The sequence below is a fragment of the Nansenia antarctica genome (assembly GCF_963989245.1).
Source record: "Nansenia antarctica genome assembly, chromosome: 14".
Lineage (NCBI taxonomy): Eukaryota > Metazoa > Chordata > Actinopteri > Argentiniformes > Microstomatidae > Nansenia > Nansenia antarctica.
The window spans coordinates 11,140,354-11,164,169 of NC_137684.1; the positions used below are offsets into that span (position 1 = coordinate 11,140,354).

The 23,816-nt window shown below is 46.9% G+C and overlaps 1 protein-coding gene across 1 annotated transcript; it reads right to left on the reverse strand.

Annotated features, from left to right (window-relative positions):
- Positions 1-3,998: 3,998 nt before the first annotated feature.
- LOC308169833 (rho GTPase-activating protein 40-like) lies at positions 3,999-17,297 on the reverse strand (the record flags this gene model as incomplete). The annotated part of the gene is made up of 9 exons (XM_080544575.1): positions 3,999-4,105; positions 4,790-4,845; positions 5,814-5,890; positions 10,561-10,629; positions 11,008-11,067; positions 12,162-12,245; positions 13,216-13,425; positions 14,620-14,702; positions 17,228-17,297. The coding sequence occupies 9 exons, from the start codon at positions 17,295-17,297 to the stop codon at positions 3,999-4,001; spliced, it is 816 nt and encodes a 271-aa protein (XP_080400701.1).
- Positions 17,298-23,816: the final 6,519 nt, after the last annotated feature.

Genomic DNA, 23,816 nt, shown 5'->3' on the forward strand with positions numbered 1-23,816 from the left:
TGTCTCAGTGGTATCCTGGTGGAGATCTCCAACATACAACATACAGGCCATATTTAGTTATGTTAGAAAACTTCTCCTAACCCTAATATTTGTGTTAATATTTTAGCTTTGGATATTCTTGATAATAATCAAATGTGTGCTCTATGCAGAGGAATTGCAGGTCATTTAAATGATAACACTGTTGTTTACACTAGAACTGGTTCTAGAACCCCAGTTGTGTGGTCCTCGTTTGTTACATCATCACATTCTCAACTGTGAACTGTTTCTATGTAACCATATAAATCCTTGATGTTATATCTGCATTTCTATATGCAAATATGTTAGCTACTCATTGTTACCTGAAGGGCTGTAGCCAGCAGTGTATGTTGTACAGAGTTTGGGTTTTTCTCCCATGTTGGGGTTCAGGAGACCTTCGCTAGGAGATGTATTTGGTGCACTCTGAACCACATACAGTATGGAGGGAATAGATATTCGGAGGAGAAAAGTATTTTGCACATATACTATATCAGAAGCACTGTTTTCATCAAAGACCCTAAAGAAGCAATGCATTTCTTATGATAGATAGATAGATAGAAACATAATGGCTGATTGCGTTGATGTCAATATTGAAAAGATTTCTGAATAATAATGAGCAACTAGAAACTGTATGTGTATTGCATTATTTGTGCTTTTCTGAATAACATTTTCATATTCAGGTATATCCCTAGTTTCAAAACGTATTGTTTATTCCCAGATCTTTGATGACGGCTACAGAATAGCGATCACTTTTCAATAATGTGTAGTAAATGAAACGACTAGTTAGTGAAATCAAAGTCCTATGTTGCAAACAGAATGGATTTAGTTTTTTATCTTGTGGCCGTCCACAATGATATGAATCGATTTGAAGAAACATAATGGCTGACGCACAGACGTGTCAATCATGGCTTTTTTCATAACGGGCAATACACGTAGAATCTGTATCTGTTTCCATTGCATTAATTGTGCTTTTCCGAATAATGTATTGGTATTTGGGTACATCCCTAGTGTAACACATGTCAAAGCACAGTTGGACCAAGCTAGTCTATGAATAATTCCAGTTGATGAGCTAGTTAGTTAGTTAAGAATGGTCCTCCAGGAGCTAATGCTCTGGTTAATCAAGGACCACAGGAGCAGCACATTACAAGGTTCATCTATCAATTGATTAAGCCAGTGGAAGAAACCACCACTCTGGTATAGATTTTCTTGTTCTTGTATCTGTGTGTGTGTGTGTGTGTGTGTGTGTGTGTGTGTGTGTGTGTGTGTGTGTGTGTGTGTGGTTGTCTGTGTGTGTTTCTTCCTATTGTGTTGGTAGGAGCTGAAGCATTTGTAAATAAAATATATGTAAACGACCAACAAACACCACAAACCTTATCATTTTGTTCTGTTCTGTTCACACTTACACATACAAATCACGAATACGCAGCGTTTATGAAATTGTTTTCACATTTATTGACAGATAAAAACCTTATTTACAAAAAGATTCACACATAAATTCACTACCTAAACTATTTTCACAGAAGAGTAAAAAATAATGACTTTTGTAAACGGTGCAAATAGACGATACTGTACAGTCATTCCATTGGTTATTGACAACCACACAGATACATCTATGTCAGACTGGCATCTCCAGTAGGCTAAATCTCAACTGCAGTCCTGCGGGCATTCAATTTGTTTGATAGTGAGCACAAAATTCAGTCCATCTAGTTTTACATTTGAACCATTTAGCAGGTCTTGCTTTTATCCAAAGCGACTTACAATTCGAGATTACAGGGACAGTCTCCCTGGAGTATCTTAGGGCTAAGTGCCTTACTCAAGGGCACACTAGTGGTGGTGTTCCCAGGTGAGATTTGAACTCATGACCTTCTGACCATCAGTCCAACTCTCAACAATCCACCAGGCAACCACTACCCCTTTTGGGCATTCAGAACACAATCATTTACAATAACATTATGTTTTTCTCTCTTGTGCTCCTCATGTCAACGATCCTTCAGATGCTTGTCGGTAAAAATGTGTTCAATCATATGAATTATATTGTTATGGCCTAGAGGAAAAGACACAGAGTCGGCCATTTGAAGATAATACATGAAAGGGGGAATGTGTGTCGTGAGTCAGTGCTCCAGCTTGTTCAGCTGTTTGTGTGTGTGTGTGTGTGTGTGTGTGTGTGTGTGTGTGTGTCGTGTGTATACAAGACATCCATGTGGACCAGGGTATAGTGTCACTGCTTGCCCCCAGGGGGAATGCTTTAAAGGTGACCTAGTTCTACATGTTATCATCAGCAGAAGGCTATTCCATCAGCGCTTTGTGCCTGACCAGTCAACTGTACCCTGGGACTCAGTGACAGCCGAATTGGGCTTGTGCAATGAATCTCGACACGCACACACACACACACACACACACGCACACACACACACACACAGACGCACACACACGCACGCTCCCTCCTGAGCAGCCCCATGTATAACACCCATTGATTACTGTCCTCTTTCTCAAACAGAAGATGTGATTCATCGGTTTCAGCGTTTAATCGAATGCACGTGTACCAGTATATGATTATGATCCGTTACGCCGTGCCCGCCGTGACTGAGAAGGACTGAGGCGTGGTGTGATGGATGCAGGGTGTCCTGACACTGAGTCTCCACGCAGAAACACTCACAACCAAAATGGCTGCAGAGGGGATGAAGTCTTTGGGCTGAACGACGGTTACTGTTACTAACGACGGTTACTGTGAGATTGGAGATTCTGGTTCTGGCTGCATAAACCTCTGGGACCTCTGGGGGTCCTACAATGACACTGGGACTGTGGCCCCTGTTGTAGTACGGTGCAGTGGGAGTGTGGCCCCTGTTGTAGTACGGTGCAGCGGCAGTGTGGCCCATGTTGTAGTACGGTGCAGTGGGAGTGTGGCCCATGTTGTAGTACGGTGCAGTACATGAAATGTATTTTTTAAGAAAGACCGATGACAACGTTGTATAATAGAAATACAAAAATAAATGATGCAGAGGTGATGTGTCATCAAAATACCACTGGTTCAAAATGCACAAGAACACTGGCAGGGTTCCCCAAAAGAGAGAGAGAGAGAGAGAGAGAGGATGGGAGGATCAGAGGATGAGAACTAGGATGAGAGGATGAGAACGAGGATGAGAGGATGGGAGGATGAGAACTAGGATGAGAGGATGAGAACGAGGATGAGAGGATGAGAATTAGGATGAGAGGATGAGAGGATGAGAACTAGGATGAGAGGATGAGCTTCCACGACTGTTGCGTTACGGGAACAAACCCAGGAGCAACTCGCCGTTCTAAAAAGATCCTAAGGTTCTAACCACATTCAGCAGACCGCATCAAATTATAAATTAATCGATCAATCGATCGGAAGGTTCAATCATTCGAATCCTCCGTCCCATGCGTAAAAACAAACAAACAAACAAACAAACAAACAATCAAACAAACGACCGAAAAGGGTGAAGTCCAGCTTCACTCTCTTGTCTTCACAACAGCTCCCTTTAGAGGTACAATCACGTCTCGGAGGTGGGTCGTCATCCCTTTAGAGAGGAGGGACCCTCTCTGTTACCTGACCAAAGGTCAAAGGTCGTTGCCCTCCGCTCCTCAGCCAGAAGGTCCAGGAGACACCACAGTGTCACGGAGAGAGAGAGAGAGAGAGAGAGAGAGAGAGAGAGAGAGAGAGAGTGGGGGTGTGGTGGGGGTGTGTATCAGTTCATCAAGGTCTCTGCCCCCCCCCCCCCCAAAAAAAAAAAAAACAGAAACAGAACACACGTACATGCTCTGCCATTCCCTTGTGATGATGTCATAAACATCTGAGCAGAAGGGATGGGGGGGGGGCACTGGAGTAGGGGAGGGGGGGTAGTGTGTGTCGGATGAGGGGAAAGGGAGGCAGTGTGTGTGTGTGTGTGTGGGCTGGGGGGAGGGGGTGCTCAGTCAAGAGCAAGTTTTGAGCAGGCTCCCCCTAACCTCTCTCTCTTCTCCTCCTAAAGCCCTCTGCTGGCCAGAGGTCTGAGCTTGATGACCCACTCCCCACTGGGGTTGCTGTTGTTCAGGTCCAGGAGGTGTGTGTCTGGGTCCAGGCAGTGCTCACCTGTGCACAAAACCACACACACACACACACACACACACAACACAACACAACCATACATGAATATAAGCACGAAGTGGGAACCAACACTAGGTCTATCTGTGTGAAAAAGAGAATGTGTGAGAGAGCATGTAGTGCACGTGTGTGTGTGTGTGTGTGTGTGTGTGTGTGTGTGTGAATGTGTGTGATGTTGCGAAGCAACATTTGTCTGCTCTGATAACTGCAGATGCACACCGATGGGGCTCTCTCTCGCTTTCTCTCTCTCTTTCTCTCTCTCTCTCTCTCTTTCTCTCTCTCTCTCTCTCTTTCTCTCTCTCTCTCTCTCTCTCTCTCTCTCTCTCTCTCTCTGTCTCTCTCTCTCTCTCTCTCCACAGTTCATTGCGTAATACCTTAGCTAGCCTCATCAGTTCAATCAGCAGAAAGACATGCAAATGTCAGAGCCGCTCTAATGAGCGTTAATGTGCTAGTCTGTCTCCCGGTCTGGACACGGCCTCTGTGTACTGAGACACGGTAGATGTGAAAGCCGGGTGCACGTTCAAGACACAGGCTTTTATTTCTTAGCACGGTTTGATTTGAAGTTATTGATATACAGTGCTGAAAATGTGATACTATTCCTCATTCCATTCCATGCATCATTACAATGAATCTGTGTCTTCTGATTTTCTGATGCCTTGGAGGAGTACCTACCGATATTTCCGCCCACTTCGTAGATGGCGCAGTCCGGATAGGCAACGGAACCGTTTCTGCAGTGAGGGAGGGGAACGAGGAAGTATTAGAATTTTCTTGTCGTTCAACATTTTTGCTCGGTTTTGATTTGAATGTCAATTTCGGCAGTGCTGTCTGACGCGTGGGTTGAATGCGGCGGTTCTACAGTAAGGTTTCACAACCCCCCCCCCCCCGTTGAGAAGTCATCATCACAGAGTCGTTCTCATGTTGGTGCTGCACCACTGAGGAATAGATAATTCACTGGAGGCTATTAGCATACATGGAGGTTTGTACGGAAGAGGATGTAGCTGGAGGAAGTCGCTTTGGTTTCTCATCAGTCATAACATGATTGTCTTTAGATTTTGAATCCGTCAGAAAGAAGGTAGAACTCAATGAGTAGTACTGTATGTATGATCGTTGCTGGGCACAGGGGAATGCAGGGATACCAAGCAGTGGCTTTCTCTGATCAAAACACCTTGATGTAGAATGTTTCCATCCTCTCTTTCTCTTAGTTATTGTGGCAATACATGCGCTCCATCTCTCTCTCTCTCTCTCTCTCTCTCTCTCTCTCTCTCTCTCTCTCTCTCTCTCTCTCTCTCTTTCTATATATATATATATATATATATATATATATATATATATATATATATATACACATACACACTGTATATTATCCAATTTAGCAGATGCTGTTATCCAAAGCAACTTACTGTACATTGAGTTCTTTATTTTGTTTTTTTATATGGTCCCCCAGCTGGTATCAAACCCCCAACCTAAGCATTGCTAGCGCCTGACTCTAACAACCTAGCCACAAAACCTCTGTGCTGATGGAGGCCTGATGCTGAAACACGTCCACAGTGACCTGATGCTGATTTGCATACCATTATTTCAGAGTGCTGACTGGATCATTTTCTTGACTCATTTTCTCAGCCTGTACGACAGCACCACTCATATTTATTTAGAATGAAGCAGGCTCCTTATTTTGGGCCTTATAAACAGTCTGTACCTCCGGGGGCCCTTGGTGTTGTCGGCGCTGTAGAGCTGCCGGTGGAACTGGGCCAGCAGGTCCGAGGCCCGGGAGGTGGTGTTTGTGATATTCTGACGTGTAGCAAGAATATAATGTATAAATGATGAGACACACACTGGATATCAATCGGACTCTTTAGTTATTCGATGTGCACGCAGTACAGCATATGCATTGACTGACCACCTACTGCGCATGACCGGGTCTTGACTCTTGACAGTGTATCGAGTCTACCACCGGGTGGCAGTAGGTGGTCTAAACATTACATCACTCCTTTTTTTTTAATAAATGATAAAGTGCATAACATTCAAACAGTCCATTAACTTGGAACATTGTTAACTCGGAAGAACATGTTAACAGTCCTTTGGTACTCCTGCTCTTTAATCGAAGTCACGCAGGTATGCGGGAGGTTGTCTGTTCTCCCTAACTGGATACCTCGGCGGAGGTGCGGGTGGAGGCGTAGCTGGGCCTACTTCCTCACTGACCTCTGAACTCAAGTCCATTAGAGTGTCTGGGTTGTCTCGGACAATCTTCTTAAAGAATGAACTGTTCCTAGTGGTGGTGTAACCACTTCTTCCAGCTGTTATCATGGAACCTTTGACATCGATTACTGTGAGCGGCTCTGCGTTGTAAGGCGTAGTAAGCTTGTTCTGTTTTGGTTGACGACACAGGACGGTGTCTCCTGGCTTGATGTCAGAAGGCGTAGCGTGTCGTCGAGCATCTGAGAGAGCTTTCATCTTTGCCTTGGCCTCTCTGTCGATTCTGCGTATCTCTCCGTCAGCAGGGATGGTGATTGTGTCTGCTGAGGGTAGCTTGGTGGTCATCTTCCGTTGGAATAGTAACTCGGCAGGTGACGTGTTCGTCGTGCTGTGGGGAGTGGACCTGTACTCACGCAGGAAGACGTGCAGCTGTTGTTTCCATGGCATCCTCTGCATCTGGGCGATTCTGAGTACTTTCCCGACGGTGCGCATGAATCTCTCAGCTGTGGCATTAGCTTGTGGCCATAGAGGTGTTATCTTCCTGTGCTTGAACCCTAGGTAGTTGGCAAACTCAGCGAACTGGTTGCTGTTGAAAGGAGGTCCGTTGTCAGTCTTAACAATTCTTGGGATCCCAAACATGGAGAAGACTTTGTCCATGACTGGTATGACTGTGTTTGCTGAGGTAGATCGAATTGGCTCAACAATCGGGTATCGTGTGTAGTCATCGACTATAACTAACAGGTATTCTCCCGATGGGAGTGGGCCATAAAAGTCAGCACTAACACTGTGCCATGGTGCGTCTGGCAGCTCAGACATTTTGAGTGGTTCGGTCCGGGTAACTGGAGTGTTCACTTGACATGGGAGGCAGGTCTTGGTGATGGTCTCTACCTGTTGGTCTATGGTAGGGAACCATACCTTTTCTCTGAGTAGGGCCTTTGTCTTAGCTACGCCCTGGTGGCTTTCATGAGCAATCTGCAGCGCCCTCTGCTGTAGAGCTGCAGGTATGACAATCCTGGTGCCTCGCAGTATGATGTCGTTACCTGTGGACACTGTGAGTTCATCATTGACGAGCTTGTATGGTTTCAGTGCAGCAGCACCTGGTGAGCGGTCTGTGATTAAACGCCATGAGTTATTTCTGATGTGTGCACTGACCTGTTGCAGGAGTGTGTCTTTCAATGTCTCTCGCTGTATCTCTTGTAGTGTCATCGCCTTGGGTGTTGCTTGAAGTGCTACGAAGTTAACGTACTCCTCTGCAACCTTGGATGCTCTTGTGTTCTGTGACGACTGTACCGGGAGAGGGTGTCTAGACATGTAGTCAGCTGGATTGTCAGCTCCTTTTCTATATTCTACTCTGAAGTTGTACGGCTGTAGTCTGAGGCCCCATCTCTCGATCCGTGCCGGTTGTTTTGATCTCGGGTTATTCCATATCATCTCCAATGGTTTGTGGTCGGTTACCATGGTGAATGGATGTCCATACAGATACAGGTGAAAATGTTCGCAGCTCCAGATGATGGCTAGGGCCTCACGTTCTGTTTGCGAGTATCTCGTTTCTACATCACTGAGTGCGCGGCTGGCGTAGGCTATGATGCGCTTCTCTCCCCCTCCTCCTTTCTGACAGAGGATGGCGCCTAGCCCCACCGGACTTCCATCAACAATGAGCTCCGTCTCCTTCCTGGGATCGAAATATGACATTGTTGTGTCGCTCGTCAGGCTGTCCTTGAGCGTCTGGAGTGCCGTAGCTTGATCACTGCCCCACTGCCACGGAGCGTCCTTCTTCGTGAGCCCACGGAGCGGTGCAGTGATGGTTGAGTAGTCCTTTATGAACCTGGCGCAGTAGTTGGCCATGCCCAGAAGACTTCTGATCTCACCTGGATCTTTGGGGTCGCTGGCGTCGTGAATGGCTGACACCTTCTTTGGATCTGCAGAAATCCCGTCGGCAGAAAAAATGAACCCAAAGAATTCAAGGCGCTGCTTGTTGAATTCGCATTTGTTGCGATTGAGTGTCAAACCACTGTCTTTCAGTCTTTTAAACACTGCTCTCAGAGTGTCGTCGTGTGCTTCCTGAGAGACGCCATAGATGATGATGTCATCGCTGAGGTTCTTCACGCCCGGTATACCTTGCAGCGTCTGGCAGATGGCGTTCTGGAACACTTCAGCGGCGGATGATATACCGAAGTTCAGGCGTTTGTATCTTCTTAGCCCGAGGTGTGTTGTGAACGTTGTGATGTAACGACTCTCTGGATGCAGCTCGAGCTGGTGGTAGCCTGCTGTGAGGTCCAACTTCGAGAATACCTTGGCACCGTTCAGCTCGTGTATTACATCGTCCATTGTTGGGGTGATATGTCGTTCTCGCTGAATTGCTGTGTTCGCCTGACGCATATCAACGCAGATTCGGACTTTATCAGGGTCTTTTGGCTTCGGTGGTGTGACGATCGGGGAAACCCAGGGTGTTGGTCCAGATATAGTTTCAATGATACCGTCGTTCTCCAGCTTCTGAAGCTCCGCCTCGACCTTCTGACGGACATGGAAAGGGACCCGTCTGTGCGGCTGGCACGTCGGTTGGATGTCGGGGTCTATATGCAGTTTCACCTGGAAGTCTTTCAGCTTTCCGATTCCGGTGAAAAGCTCTGGGTAGCTCTGCACGAGCTCATCTGCGACAGTACGCCCACTGGGTGGCATCACTGGCGGCGTGTTCACCATATTGATGATCTGGATCAGCCCTAGTTCACTGGCAGTTGCGTAGCTGAGCAGAGATTGTCCGGCGTCGCCTCTGAGAACGTAGAACACACTCTCTGTCCGCTTGTTAGTAGCCTGTACTTTGCATGCAAATTTACCAATGATAGGTAGAGCGTTGTTGGACCCATATGGAAATATTTTGATCATGGCTGTGCTGAGCATAGGCTTTGGGTCAAGTGTGTTTAACACATCTTCATTAATTATGTTGACAGCTGCTCCTGAATCAATCAGTATTTTAACACTGACACCATTCAGCTTGATGTTGGTCTGGGGTTGCTGTATACTTGTGCTGTTGATTACATACACATACCTTTCGTCTCCACTTGATGAGTCTCTTGATTTGGTCTCGGAGCATGCTGTCACCTGGTTCACTTTCTTAGTGCTCCGCTGCTTGTAGTGAGCTGTGTCTTCCTCTTGGCTTTGATGTGCAAATTTCTGACCACGGCAGTGTTTGGCATAGTGGTTAGGCTTTCCACAGGCCCTGCAGTCCTTCCCTCTGGCTGGACAGTCACCCTCGTGTGGATAATTTCCTCCACAGTTTCTGCATTGCAAGCTCTTCTCTTTGTGCCTGTATGCTGCATGTTGCTGTTTGGCGCCCTTGAGATGCAGTGCATTGATTGCGGTGACAGCCTTCTCTTCTATGCTTTCTGCCTGTTGTTCAGAGATCTCTAACATTCTCCCTAGGTCTAACATATTAGTCAAAGTCATGTTTGGCTCTCTGAGCGCTCTCCTGCGCAGCCGTGATGAGGTACAGCTCTGTATTATTTGCGCGACTATTTCTCTGTCTGCATCTGCAAATTCACAATCTTTAGCTAGCATCCTCAGTCTGGTATGAAATGTGTCTAAAGACTCACCGGGAAGCTGTATGGCTTGTCTGAACTTGTACACAAGGTAGTGTGTGTTCTTTTTCGGTGAGAAATATCCGTGGAGCTTCGTCTTTGTGTTTTCATAGTCATCACTGTCGTCAGCCAGCGTGTCGTAGATATCATGGACTCTCTCTCCAGCTAAGTGAAGCAGCAGTGCCCTTTTCCTTATTTCTTGAGTAATGTTTGTGGCTACGGTGTAATTTTCAAATCGGTTGATCCATTTGTTCCATCGCGTTCCAAGCGAACTGGGATCGGTTTCTGTGTCGAATGGCTGTATGGCCATGTGGCCCGAAAATGCCGACTGCATGATACTAGCGTTAGCCTGAGTAGCTTAGCTTAGCTTCTTGCTAGCTAACTACTCACTTCGACTTTTCCGGACGGATTCTTCTTCTTCCTCCTTCAAAAATCGACACTGGTGGCGTTTCCACTTTGAATCCTCGTCGCCATTGTGATATTCTGACGTGTAGCAAGAATATAATGTATAAATGATGAGACACACACTGGATATCAATCGGACTCTTTAGTTATTCGATGTGCACGCAGTACAGCATATGCATTGACTGACCACCTACTGCGCATGACCGGGTCTTGACTCTTGACAGTGTATCGAGTCTACCACCGGGTGGCAGTAGGTGGTCTAAACATTACAGTGTTGACCTGAACCTCCATGCTGCTGCTCATCAGCTCCCCAACCTGGATCTTCACCACACGACACGGCTGCAGGGGAGGAGGAGGGGGGGGGGGGGTTAGAGAGAATATAGAGAGAATGGATAGATGTAAATAGGGTAGGGTATAGAGCATGGGTGGGGGTTAGAGAGGTAAGAATATAGGAGGGATAGATGGATGAAAGAGGGCAGGATATAGGATGATAGATGGATGACAGAGGGGAGGGTATATACATATAGATGGATGACAGAGGGTAGGGTATAGGATGATAGATGGATGACAGAGGGTAGGGTATAGATGGATGACAGAGGGTAGGGTATATACATATAGATGGATGACAGAGCATAGGGTATATACATATAGATGGATGACAGAGGGTAGGGTATATCCAGTATGGGAGGGGGACAGTAGAGACGGTAGGAGACGGACCTCAGGGGAGTTCTTGTCGGGTTTGTCCTTGCTGTCCGTGTGGATCTTCCGCAGGAGGTTCTTGACAGTGGTGTGCCGTCAGGGCCAGCAAGGCCTTCTCTGCTGGCCTAAACATCATCAGAATATACATTTTATTTTAATATATTTTTTCCACAAATATGTATTAATGATTCCCCATAGTCTATTCTCTTCATTTCATAGCTTTCCTCTTGGTTTCCTCAGTCTCCGATTGAGATTTGGAGGGCTGGCCTTTATGTTAGAGCTTTTATCCAATCAAAATGTGTTGCTAGGGGGCTCCAAAATCTGCCCGCCTGCACATTAAACGGTGCCGCGAATTCGACCTGTAACTTAACGTTGGAACGAGAAAACCTGTGGCGTACCTAGTAAACCTACGTAGATGCGAGCAAAAGCAACGGCGCCTGCTGTAAGGCTCAATGATGTCAGCACCCAGCACGTCTTTTGATTGGATACGCACTATTGATACGCACTATTGATACGCACTATTGATATTCACTATTGAGATGCGTAACTATGCCGGTAGATGTGAAACTTTTGAAAGTGCGCAGGGAAACGGAGCTTTACAACGAAAGCTTTCGTTGACTGATCGATAATACTGATCGATTGTGTCCTGTTTTTGGGTAAACAATAACTTTCATTTAGGGGACACGAACAGAGGAAACTACGTTGAGCTTCTTTCTTTTCTGGCTGAAAACAACCCAGATTTACATTACCACCTGTCCACAAACAAAGTGTTTACTGGGACGTCAGGCAAAATACAAAACGACCTGATTTTTGCTATTGCTGAAGTGATGGAGAAGAGATCAAAATGGAGATTAAAAAGGCACCCTTTGTCGCTATTATGGTGGACGAGACGACAGACGTGGGTAATGTAGCGATCTTAAAGATGTTAGTTTAACACTCTTCATTGTAAATGCGGATTTATTGATTAAAAATGCTTCGGAAATATTAATATAACTCTGTTGTACTTGTCTGACTATGTTAAGATGATGCAACGCCCGGTTATACTGTGTTTCTGTCTAGTTTCTAGAGCCATGGCGTCATAACGATGGTATTAAGAGGTAGAATAATTCAGGTAGGAATGTGTCGGACATCACTGAAGGCCTAGGTGTGAAATGCACCGCCCGCCACTGGTTCTTGATGCGTCTGTCGTAGAACTGGTACCGACGGCTGCTGTTCTCATTCAGCTTCCGGACCTGGCCCATCAGGAAGTTGGGGATCTGAAGGAGGAGGAGGAGGAGGAGGAGTTCTCATTCAATTTCCAACTTAACCCTGTGAGCCACGTACAGTACTCTTCAAAAGTTTGGACACACCTTCTCATTCAATGGTTTTCTTTATTTTTTTTATTATTTTCTATATTGTAGATTAATACTGAAGACATCCAAACTATGAAAGAACACATATGGAATGATGTCATAAACAAAAAAGGGTTAAACAAACCTAGAATATGCCGCTTTATATTTTAGATTCTTCAAAGTTAGCCACCTTAAGCTAACACGTGCATGGGGACCAGGGGAGGCTGGTGGAAGCAGGGACAGGACAGGCTCGTCGTAATGCAATGGAATAAGGAACGCTATCAAAAAGATCCCGTTCCACGTTCCATTCCATGTGTTACAACGAGCCTGTCCTGTTCCTGCTTCCACGAGCCTCCCCTGGTCCCCATGCACGTGTTAGCTTAAGAAACCCTTATTCACACTATTTGGTTGTTAAGTCGTGACGTGTTTCCGGGTCCAAAGTCGGCTGAGGCGCTGTCTTCGAAATGCCTCAGTAATAATAATAATAAATTATATTTGTATAGCGCTTTTCCGAGGCTCAAAGACACTGACAAATATGGGAAAAAACGGTAAAGTGCTGTGTCCCTTGTTGTATGAATAGATCCGAGTCTAAAAAACGATTGAACTGTCATTCTACCGCTGTAGTACACTGGTACTCTGGTGGAGGGAATTTCTGGTTTGGACCCATACATTGCTAAACGTCACGTTTGACGTCAGACTTAACAACCGAATAGAGCCCAACCGAGCTGAGCTGTACTTGGCTGGTCGAGTTATGACCTGGCACCATAGTAGTAGTTGAAACCGTGCTGGAAAAAGGGCAAAGAGCAAAGGGGAAAGGGCAAAGGGCAAAGGGCAAAGAGCAAAGAGCAAAAGTCAAAGGTCAAAAGGCAAAGTGAAAAGCTCCTAGGTTGCTCACTGTCCAGAGGAGGTCCTGGTAACGGATGAGGAGTCTCATGAAGTCCGCCGCCCTCTCCGCTTGGCCCTTCTCCGCCCCCTCGGCGGTCAGCCTGCTGGGCACGGCCTTGTGGAGGAAGAGGTTGGGGGCCATGATGGTGGACACGGCCCACAGGTTCATCCTGTTCCTCCTCTCGCGAGAGACCACTTTACTGAGGAACTCCAGCAGAGCCTGGTGGGGGGGAGGGGGGAGGAGTGGGGGGGAGGAGTGGGGGGGGGGGAGGGTGGGGAGTGGGGGGAGGAGGGGTAGGGTGGAGGAGGAAGGAAGCCATTTTAGATTGAAGCACTCTGGGTTATGCTTGGAGGAACACAGCATCTCATCTTTTCAGCCAATCAAAGCTATCTCCCAGTCGTCTATCCCCATCAAAACAGCAGCAGAGTAAGTTCTCTTCTTCAGAGAGCAACATAGGATCTAGCTACTATTGTAAATCATCCCTAATACTGTATATGGAACACTGGACAGGACTAGAAAGATGAATTGTGTCTAGTTATACAACAATACCAATTCAATACATTTGATTTATGTGAAGGTATGTTGTACCAAGCTAGTTATACAACAGCAGGATCCTCCCACACCTGCTAAAGGTCACACCCGCCGTACCGTACTGTCTATGGAGGTCACTGTCCACCATAGGAGATCAGGCCAGAGTGGATGAATCATGCATGTATCACATTACGTAAGCCCAGCACAGGGATCTAAGACATCGACATCTGAAGTGCACTCACACCTGGGAACCTTCTGAACGAATACGTTGTGTAACGACGACTGTTGTATCGTTGATTTACTTACTTTAGACAAACATACGGAAGTCACTTAAAGTAGAAACAAAAGCGTCTGCTAAATGACTTCAACAGAAACTGAAATCTGCATCTCAAGAAGGAGTTGTTGTGTAAGGTGGGCTTTAGACGAGCCTATACTGCAGAACTCCATGGGTCACCCCGATGAGGGGGGCGTACTCCATAGTGCATCATATCACTATTGAGTCCACACAGTAGACCTGGATCACAAACTGAAGGAGCTCACCCCTTCTGCATGGACTACAGCAACCCTAAGCTCAAGCCACCTTACTACTGTGAACTCTATTATCACTAGCAGCACCACTAGTGCAACCTGTCTTGTCTTACCTGCACTAATGCCACCTTATCTTGTTACTATGCCTATTATTTTTTGTCTACTACTACTGACACTACTGACACTTTTATCTTGAATAATGTTTGATTTGTTATGCCCTATGTCTTGTGCTGCAATGCAACGTCAGGATCCGAAGCCTAAGAATGTGACTCTGTTACACTTGTGTAATGTGACGTAACAAATAAACTTGATCAACTAAAACCCATCTCAGTGGGACCCCCGTTCAGGCCCTACCTTGAGAGTGTTCCTGTTGGGCTCAGGGAGGAGGAGGATGAGGAGGTTGAGGACGTGGAGCTTCTGCTTCAGCTCGGGAATGTCTGGAGGAGCAGACGCAACAGACAGAGAACCACAGACAGGGTCAGTAATGCTGCATACTCATTACTAGAGGACAGGAGACACAACAACAACAACAGCAGCAACAACAACAACAACAACAACAACAACAGCAAAACCAACAGCCACAACAAAAGGCAGGGTCAATAAATACAATACTCCACACTAGAGACCAGAACAGACACACACAGCAACAGTCAGTGTGTGAATAATAATAGCACAGTCATTTCCTCGCCTGTTTGGCCCACAGTGATGGGATCTCTGTAGATTAATGACATAGTGACAGACGTGCGTTAGCTAATGTGTCTCTGTGACCGAACGATGAATCACGTCACTAAGAGGAGGAGATGTGCTGGTGAAGATCCACCTCGCCAAGGCGACGGTCATCCGTCAGACTGCGGTTCATATTTCTATCATTTAAATTAAATGTTCCAAAGTGAATCATTATAGTGGCGGTGGCGGAGCGGCTTAAAGGCTATCAGAGTTGTTTATCTTCACGTAGGGGTCTCTTAAAGGCCGATTTAAGCTTCTGCGTCGAATTTACGGGCGTAGCCTACGTAGCCTACGTAAGGGGTCTCCACGTTTATAGTTCTAGTTCTACGTTCTACGCGGACCGCGTCGCGTTGGTCGGTGTACTCATAGCGGCATAGAAAAATATGCTTTTCTTATTCTATCTCGTTAACGGTACATGACTAAGACTCCATTCAAAGTTCAGTGTGTTCAGCATGCTATTCTGGTCATGGAGAATTTTAGTTTGGAATTCTAACCCATTGTGAGGCGGAGATATTCGGCCGTAAGTGACGGGTCCCCCCCCCCCCGCACCACCGCTTCCTGGTGGATGAAACTCCTGTTGACAGCGGGGGAGAGACAAGTTCTTCCCGGGAATTCGCTCCTAGCTGTGTCGATCGTGATAGGAGTGTCGTATCGACACCATTCAAATGGTTTCAGATTCCCTGTCCTCTCCCCTATCCGGACATGTTTGAATTGTTATCCTAACCCACGGTAAACCACAGTTATTAACCCGCAAAGGGTGCCTCCGCAATGTGAATCGCGCTCCTTATATAGGAAGGCTGTGCCTGACGCTTCCATAGGGCGCTCTACTCAAAGAGAAGTATGCTTGTTGTAAATAAAAGTTCTATGATGCATTGAAATGACATTAAACTAAGATAATACGATGGTTATCATAATTTTTCAAATCTTAATAAGTAATTACAGAAAAAGTTAATGACATTTCTGTCATGGCTTCCGCATTTTGGCCAACGAGAGAGTCGGAATCTTGTCGGAATCATGTGCTACCAAGCGGACCAATCACAGAGCATACGGTTGCATAGAAACTGACGTGTACTTACATTTTTGGAGAGGAGCGCGTCAACCCTCTCCGTAGGCAACGCAAGGCCACGCGGGCTTACGCAAGATACGCCGTAGCCTATGGCGTAGATTTTACGCAGAAGTTTAAATCGGCCTTAAGTGTTTGCCACCATTATGACAAAAACAAAACAAAAACAAGAATGAGAGATTACTTTTTAAATTTTATTACAGTAAGCACTGGGTATTCCATCGACGTCACTAAAAGAAAATCCAGGCTTATTTTTGATAACTCTCATGCAATTGATCAAAATAAGCCTGGATTTTCCTTTAGAAACGTTGATGGAATATCCCCCTGGTCTGCAGCATACATGTTTGAGTATGGGGTAAGGTTACAGTAATGGGGTAGTTTATGGTTAATGGGGTAGTGTGTGAGTGTGTGGTTAATGGGGTAGTGTGTGAGTGTGTGGTTAATGGGGTAGTGTGTGAGTGTGTGGTTAATGGGGTAGTGTGTGAGTGTGTGGTTAATGGGGTAGTGTGTGAGTGTGTGGTTAATGGGGTAGTGTGTGAGTGTGTGGTTAATGGGGGGGTACATTAAATATGTCTACCATCATCGCTGGCCTGGCTGTGCTGTGCCACTACCCCCGTCCCGGGAGGTAGCCACCACTCCCTCCCCGGTTCGGGGGTTGCCATCTCCGCAGGTGAGTGTCAGTCCTTCCCGGCCTTCACTCACTACTGCAGGTTTTGGTCGCTGGCATGGCACGGTTAGGCTGGCTGGCCGCGCGGGTTCAGTCCCAGGCTGGCAATACAGATGACAACAACAACAACAACACCACGCTGTCACTCTGGTCTACTGCCATGTTTACACAACTCACTGCCCACCAACTACTAGTCACTCCCAACCTATCCACTGAACTGCTCCCACCTGTACTCTGGTTTCATCTCCAACTTGGACTCACCCTCCTGCTGCTCCTATCGTTTTGCCCTGGACCCCCGCCCACCATACTCACCTATACTGCCACTGACCTTCACTCACTGAACCATAACCATCGCCTCACTGCTGCTGCTGCCACCGCCGCCACCAAGGCAGGCATTCTCCGCCGCCGCCGCTACATCCACCGAGGCTCCCAGCAACATCGACACCGGACTCTACACCACCCTGAAGGCACAAACATCCCCTCATTCTGGACTACCTCTCGCTCACCTGTCATCACCCCACACCGCACCGCTGACCCCTCAAACCTCCGCTCTCTCCCTCCTGCTCCCCCATCCATCTCCCTTGCACTATTGAACACTCGCTCTCTCTCCAACAAAACCCCTGTCATATCTGAACTGATACTGGACAACAACCTGGACATACTTCTCCTCACTGAAACCTGGCAACAACCCTCGGACTACTACTCACTCAACCAGGCCACCCCCCCTAATTACACCTACATCGCTAAACCCCGCCTCTCCAAGCGAGGGGGTGGTCTCGCTGCTCTCCACAAACTCACCCTAACTGTCACTGTACTGGACCTCAACCTCCCACCCATGTCATCCTTCGAATACCTCGCCTTTTCACTCCCCAACTCCATAATAGCACTCCTACTCTACCGCCCACCGAAGCCACACCCCTCTTTTCTGTCTGATCTCTCTGAACTCCTCACCATTGCCTCTTCCCTTTCTACCCGTCTCTTACTCCCCGGTGACTTTAATATCCATGTCGACCAACCCAACTCCAACCTCACCTCTGATTTCCTCTCTCTCCTTGATTGTTTCCACCTCACCCAGCACATCAACTTCCCCACCCATGTAAAAGGCCACACACTCGACCTTGTCTGCTCTGCCTCCCTACCCATATCCAACCCCCACCCTTTTCCTTTCCCACTCTCTGACCACCACTGCATCCTCTTCTCTGCCCCCCTGCCCCTACCGCGCCACCCCATCAAACGCACCATCTCCTTCCGTAACATAAAATCTGTCAACCCACTCACTCTATCCCAGTCCATATCTTCTGCCCTCCCCACTGACTCAACTCCCACCAACCCGGAAGACTATGCCACCTTACTCAACTCCATTCTCTCTGACTCCCTTGACTCACTGGCCCCCTTGAAAACCATCACTGTCTCCTTCACCACCTCCTCCCCCTGGTACACCCCTGAACTACGCACCATGAAACAGACCGGCCGCCAACTTGAACGACTACACAATAGAACCCACCTCACTGTCCATGTCGAAGTCTACAAGCAACATATCTCCTCCTACCGTGACGCACTCCAAGCTGCCAAATCTGCCTACTACTCCACCCTCATCAACACCTCCAATCGAAACCCCCGCACCCTCTTCTCCACTGTCAAGACACTACTCCAACCCCCGGACAACAACACAACTTCCTCCCCTGACCTCTGCAACTCCTTTCTCCACGCCTTCAACAGCAAGATCTCCCACATCAATAGCTCACTGACTGCCTCCATCTCCAACTCCACCACCCCCGCCCCCCCTGCTGTCATCTTCCCCCCTCCTGACTACCCTCCCCCTACTCCTCTCACTACTTTCTCCCCTATTGACTCCTCCCTCATCACTACTATCATCACCGCCTCCAAAACAACCACCTGCTCCCTCGACCCCCTCCCTACCACCCTGACCAAGGCCTGCCTCCCTGCCCTCATCCCCCACCTCACTGCCCTCTTCAATCAGTCACTATCCCAAGGCCACGTTCCCTCATGCTACAAACTTGCCGCTGTCACCCCCATTCTCAAAAAGCCCACTCTTGACCCAGCCAATCTCTCCAACTACCGCCCCATCTCCAACCTACCATTCCTTTCCAAAACCCTAGAGCGCGTTGTCGCTGCCCAACTTCACTCCCACCTCCAATCCAACAAACTGTATGAACCCCTTCAATCTGGCTTCCGCCCACATCACAGCACTGAAACAGCCCTGGTCAAAGTAATCAACGATCTCCTCACCTCTGCAGACTCAGGTGCCCTCAACATCCTAGTTCTACTAGACCTGAGCGCAGCCTTCGACACAGTGTCCCACTCCATCCTCCTTCAAAGGCTGCGCCAACTGGGTGTTGAGGGCACCGCCCTGGACTGGCTCACCTCCTACCTCACCAACAGACACCAGTTCATCTCCCTCTCCGGTCACACCTCCTCCTCCTCCTCTGTCACACAGGGGGTCCCACAAGGCTCAGTCCTCGGCCCCCTGCTCTTCCTCTGCTACACACTCCCCCTCGGTCACATCATCCGCCAATTCAACCTGGACTTCCACTGCTACGCTGATGACACACAGATTTACATCACCACAAACTCCACCCAGAACCCACCCCTCACTCACATCGAAACCTGCATCTCCGCAATAAAAACCTGGCTCACACACAACTTCCTCAAACTGAACAGTGAAAAGACCGAAGTCATCCTCATCGGCACCAAATCCACCCTCAATAAAACCGGACCCATCACACTCACCATTGACGACACTACCATCACCCCCTCCCCCCTGGCTCGCAACCTCGGCTTCATTCTGGACCCCACCCTCTCATTCGATCCCCACGTCAGTTCCATTGTCAAGACATCCTACTTCCACCTCCGAAACATTGCAAAAATCAGACACTGCCTCTCCCCCACCGCTGCTGAATCCCTCATCCACGCCTTCATCTCCTCCCGCCTCGACTACTGCAACTCCCTACTCACCGGCATCACCTCCCGCTCCCTCCATAGACTCCAGATGGTCCAAAACTCTGCTGCACGCCTCCTCTCTAACACCCGCTCCCGTGACCACATCACTCCTGTCCTCCACTCTCTCCACTGGCTCCCCATCAAAGAACGTATACAATTCAAAGTCCTCATCCTCACATACAAAGCCCTCCATAGCCTGGCCCCCCCTTACCTGACTGACCTCCTTCTCCCCCACCGCCCTACCCGTACCCTCCGATCCTCATCCATTGTTCCCCTCACTGTCCCACCCTCAAAACTCAAAGGCTTCGGTCACCGTGCCTTTTCACGAGCCGCACCCCGCCTCTGGAACTCTCTCCCTCAACCACTCAGAGACTCACCCTCACTCCTCACTTTTAAATCCCACCTCAAAACCTACCTGTTCTCCCACGCCTACAGCCTCCCCTACCCCTAGCCATTTCCCCCATCCCTGCCACCCCCGCCCCCCCCCTGGACATGCATACAACCTCCCCTATCCCTAACCTTCTCCCCTAACCCTCCCACCCCCCTCCCCCCATGGACATGCATACAACCCCCCCTTCCCCGTTCGTTAACTCTGTGTTCTATGTGCTCATGTTATCTGTTGCTTGTTGTTTCTGTGTTTTCCGTTTTTCCCATATTGTCAGCGTCTTTGAGCCTCGGAAAAGCGCTATATAAATCCAATGAATTATTATTATTATTATTATTATTATTATTATCATCCGCTGTCAAACACCACAGGTAATAATTTATTTCTAAATAAACATGATTGTACATCTCTGAAATGTAAATCCCGCACCGATGTGTTTCTAAGGGGAAGGCTGTGCTTGACGCTTCCATGGGACTGACGCCGGGGCAGCGGAACACGGTGACTGTCAGCCTGTGACAAACGCGCAGATATGAGTGCTCCGGTCTGTCCTGCTGGCTCCGGTGTCCTGCCCGCTGTCCCGAGCGCTCTGGACTGTGGAACTTTCTATGTTAAGCATAGGCACAGCACCTCGGCATAACAGCGATTTTTTTGTTATCCTTGTTGTAAAGAAAATGTCTATAATGCATTGTAATGACATTAAACTAAGATAATAAGATGGTTATCATAATTTTTCTAATCTTTATTAATAAGTAATTACAGAGAAAGTAAATGACATTTCCGCATTGAATAGAGCGACATAACATTTCTGTAGATGATTCGCAATGCATGCTGGAATCAAGCCATTATGGCTTCGAAGCTAGTCTGGTCCTGAAATCGCTCCAAACGAAGCCGTGGATAGCCCTCCCCCTTACCCCTCGCCCTCGATGAAATATGAATTGGGACACCCCTACCCTAAACGTGAACGCGCAAAACGAAGCCATAGGGGTGAAAACGAAGCCGTAGGGGTGAATTGGGATTGGCCCTTAATCATCTTGGGTTACCTGTGGATAAACACAGCATATCTTTACTGTATTTTCATTGTGTTATATATATATATATATATATATATATATATATATATATACTTATTCTCTTACCTTGTAAACTTTAGATCCTGTCCTTGTGTGAGTTCATTTCGATGGTGCTGACTTTCTCTCTCCTAACGAATCTAGGGTTTTCTGATCCTGGTCCATAACTTGATAATTAGCATTCTGTTAACAGTGTTCTCTAGATACTTGTTATATGTGTCTTTACCAGTGATGCCGGTAACGCGATACTAAGTAACGCGATACTCTAATCTGAATACTTTTCCCAGTAACGAGTATTCTAACGCGATACTATTTCCAAATCAGTAATCTGATTAAAGTTACTTATTCAAGTGGCTGCGCGTTACTATTGCGTTACTACCTCATAACTTAGGCTAAATGCAGTATTTCTTTGTAATGTTCGATAGTAAACAAACATTTCTCGCGTCTTGGGGAGTGACGTCAGTGCCCACGTTTTCAACACGAGGTTACTATGGAAGGCCATGCCCGCAAAAAACGGCTCTCGACTATCGCGAGATTGCAGCAGAATCGCTCACGTGTATCACCACGCTGATTGCACAGTGTAAACTGTTATTGTTTAAAGTTTAATTATGTAATTTAAGTTACTGTTAAAATAAAGTGAGTTTTGGCAAAACCAGTTTTCATTTTTATGTTGCAGGGGGGGGGGGGGGGGGGGTCGGGTGCCTAGGCAGCTGCCAATAGTAACTAAAAAAGTAACTAGTAATCTAACTTAGTCAGGGACGCGGGAAGGGGGGTGCTGAGGGTGCTGCAGCACCCCCTAGCGGCAGGCAGAAGGAGCTCCTCCTGCCTGAATTTAAAAAATAAAAATATTATTCAAACAATAATTTAAAACAATATAATAACTATTGTTGCTTTTGGGAATACAAATAAATGTGTTTTTTGTAATAAATGTAAAAATGTGTTTGTTAGTTTTAATGTTAGTGATCACATGGTCATATCTTGCTAGGGAATCTCTGTGTTCTTTAGCAAAAATGCTAAATCAGCCAGAACAATTGAAGTGGAGTTGGAAGAAGATGCTGAGCTTAACAACACTCCCATTAATGCTCTACTGTCGGACGTTGTCGAGAAAGAGCAACAGACGGCCAGAAACGTATTACTAATACTATTAGAACTGATATTCAGATCCATCCGATTCTTCGGCAGCGAAGGGCTTCCGTTAAGAGGCAATAACAATCGACATGGAGTGCTGTCTGTAATAATGGTCAACATCATGTTTGTGGACATTGTGGGACACTGTGAGCTGAGTGGAAATTACTGTAAATTCCAACACATTGTTGGTAAAATATTTAACGTTACGTCTTTGTAGTGTGTAGGTGCGTGCGTGCTTAACTATTATTGCCCGTGCATTGGGGCCCGTCGTTATGCCACTGTGTGCGTGTGAGCGAACGAGCAATCAGCGAGAGGTAGGGAGGGAGGGAGGGAGAGAAATCGTTATAATTTTTTCCCTGGCAATTTTTTTCCCTGTAGCGTATAAAGACAGCACCTCAGCACCCCCAGTCAAAATACCTTCCCGCGTGCCTGAACTTAGTTACTTTTAAAATCAAGTAATCAGTAAAGTAACTAGATTACTTTTTAAAGGAGTAATCAGTAATCAGTAATCAGAATACTTTTTCAAAGTAACTGTGGCAACACTGGTCTTTACTCTCAAGGGACAAATGTCAGCTGACCACCTCTGAAGCTAAGGATGGTCCCTGGACGTGGAACCCAACATGCTGGCTGAAGTGATGTTGTACGGCCTGTAGGGGGCGCCAGTCCACTGCTTTAAGCACACCCCTTCCTGTTCATCGGAGAAAGTGTCAAAGTACAATGTCAGGTACGTTTCTTACGGGCAGTTTTGCTGTGGAGACAAATAAACACCGAATAATTCAGACGTTCTTGGGAAATACCGTTTGAATCTGTTCACGTGTAAGAAGTATTGACGTGGATTTACATCAACTGTTGTTAATCTGAAGAGAGGAGATTGAGGACTGGTGAAGGTAAGAGGCTCTCTCAGTATTTCTCTTTCCACTGTCACTGAACTAAACACAACGTTTCTGTTTGAAAACAGAAGGCCTGTACTTGTGTTTACTGTTCAAATGATGTTGATGGACAGATGGTGTCTGTATCAATGGTAATAATGTTCATAATGCTCTCCAACTCTTCCTGCAGGGAAATGGCAGGATTAGGCCTAAGGAAGGAGTCCGGAGAAGTTCCTAGTAAGTCATATTACTGTCTCACATCATGTCCCTGGCTGCTTTGTCTTGCCTTTATAGTGTAGTACAGTATTTAGAACATACATATAAAACTCACTGACTGCTGGGTAGATTTGGGTTCACATCTATGGTCGCTTTGTGTGTCTGGTTTGGTGTTTAGGAGACTTGTTGTTGAGCTTGTGTCTGTGAGAAACAGCTGAGGTGCTTTAGTGTGAGCTCTGCTACTGAGGGTCACCTTTGACCTCCTCCAGCATTGTAGTGCTATCCGCTTGTTAAGTCTGACGTCAAACATGACGTTTAACACTAGAACAGCCGTGCCTTTTTTACCTACTAAAAGAGCCGCTCTTTACAATGCTAAGCTGCTATTTACACACAACGACCACTAGTTGGCCGCTTGTAAATTAGCCTGCTTCCTACACAGAAAAAAAAACTGCACAATAGCTTCATACTA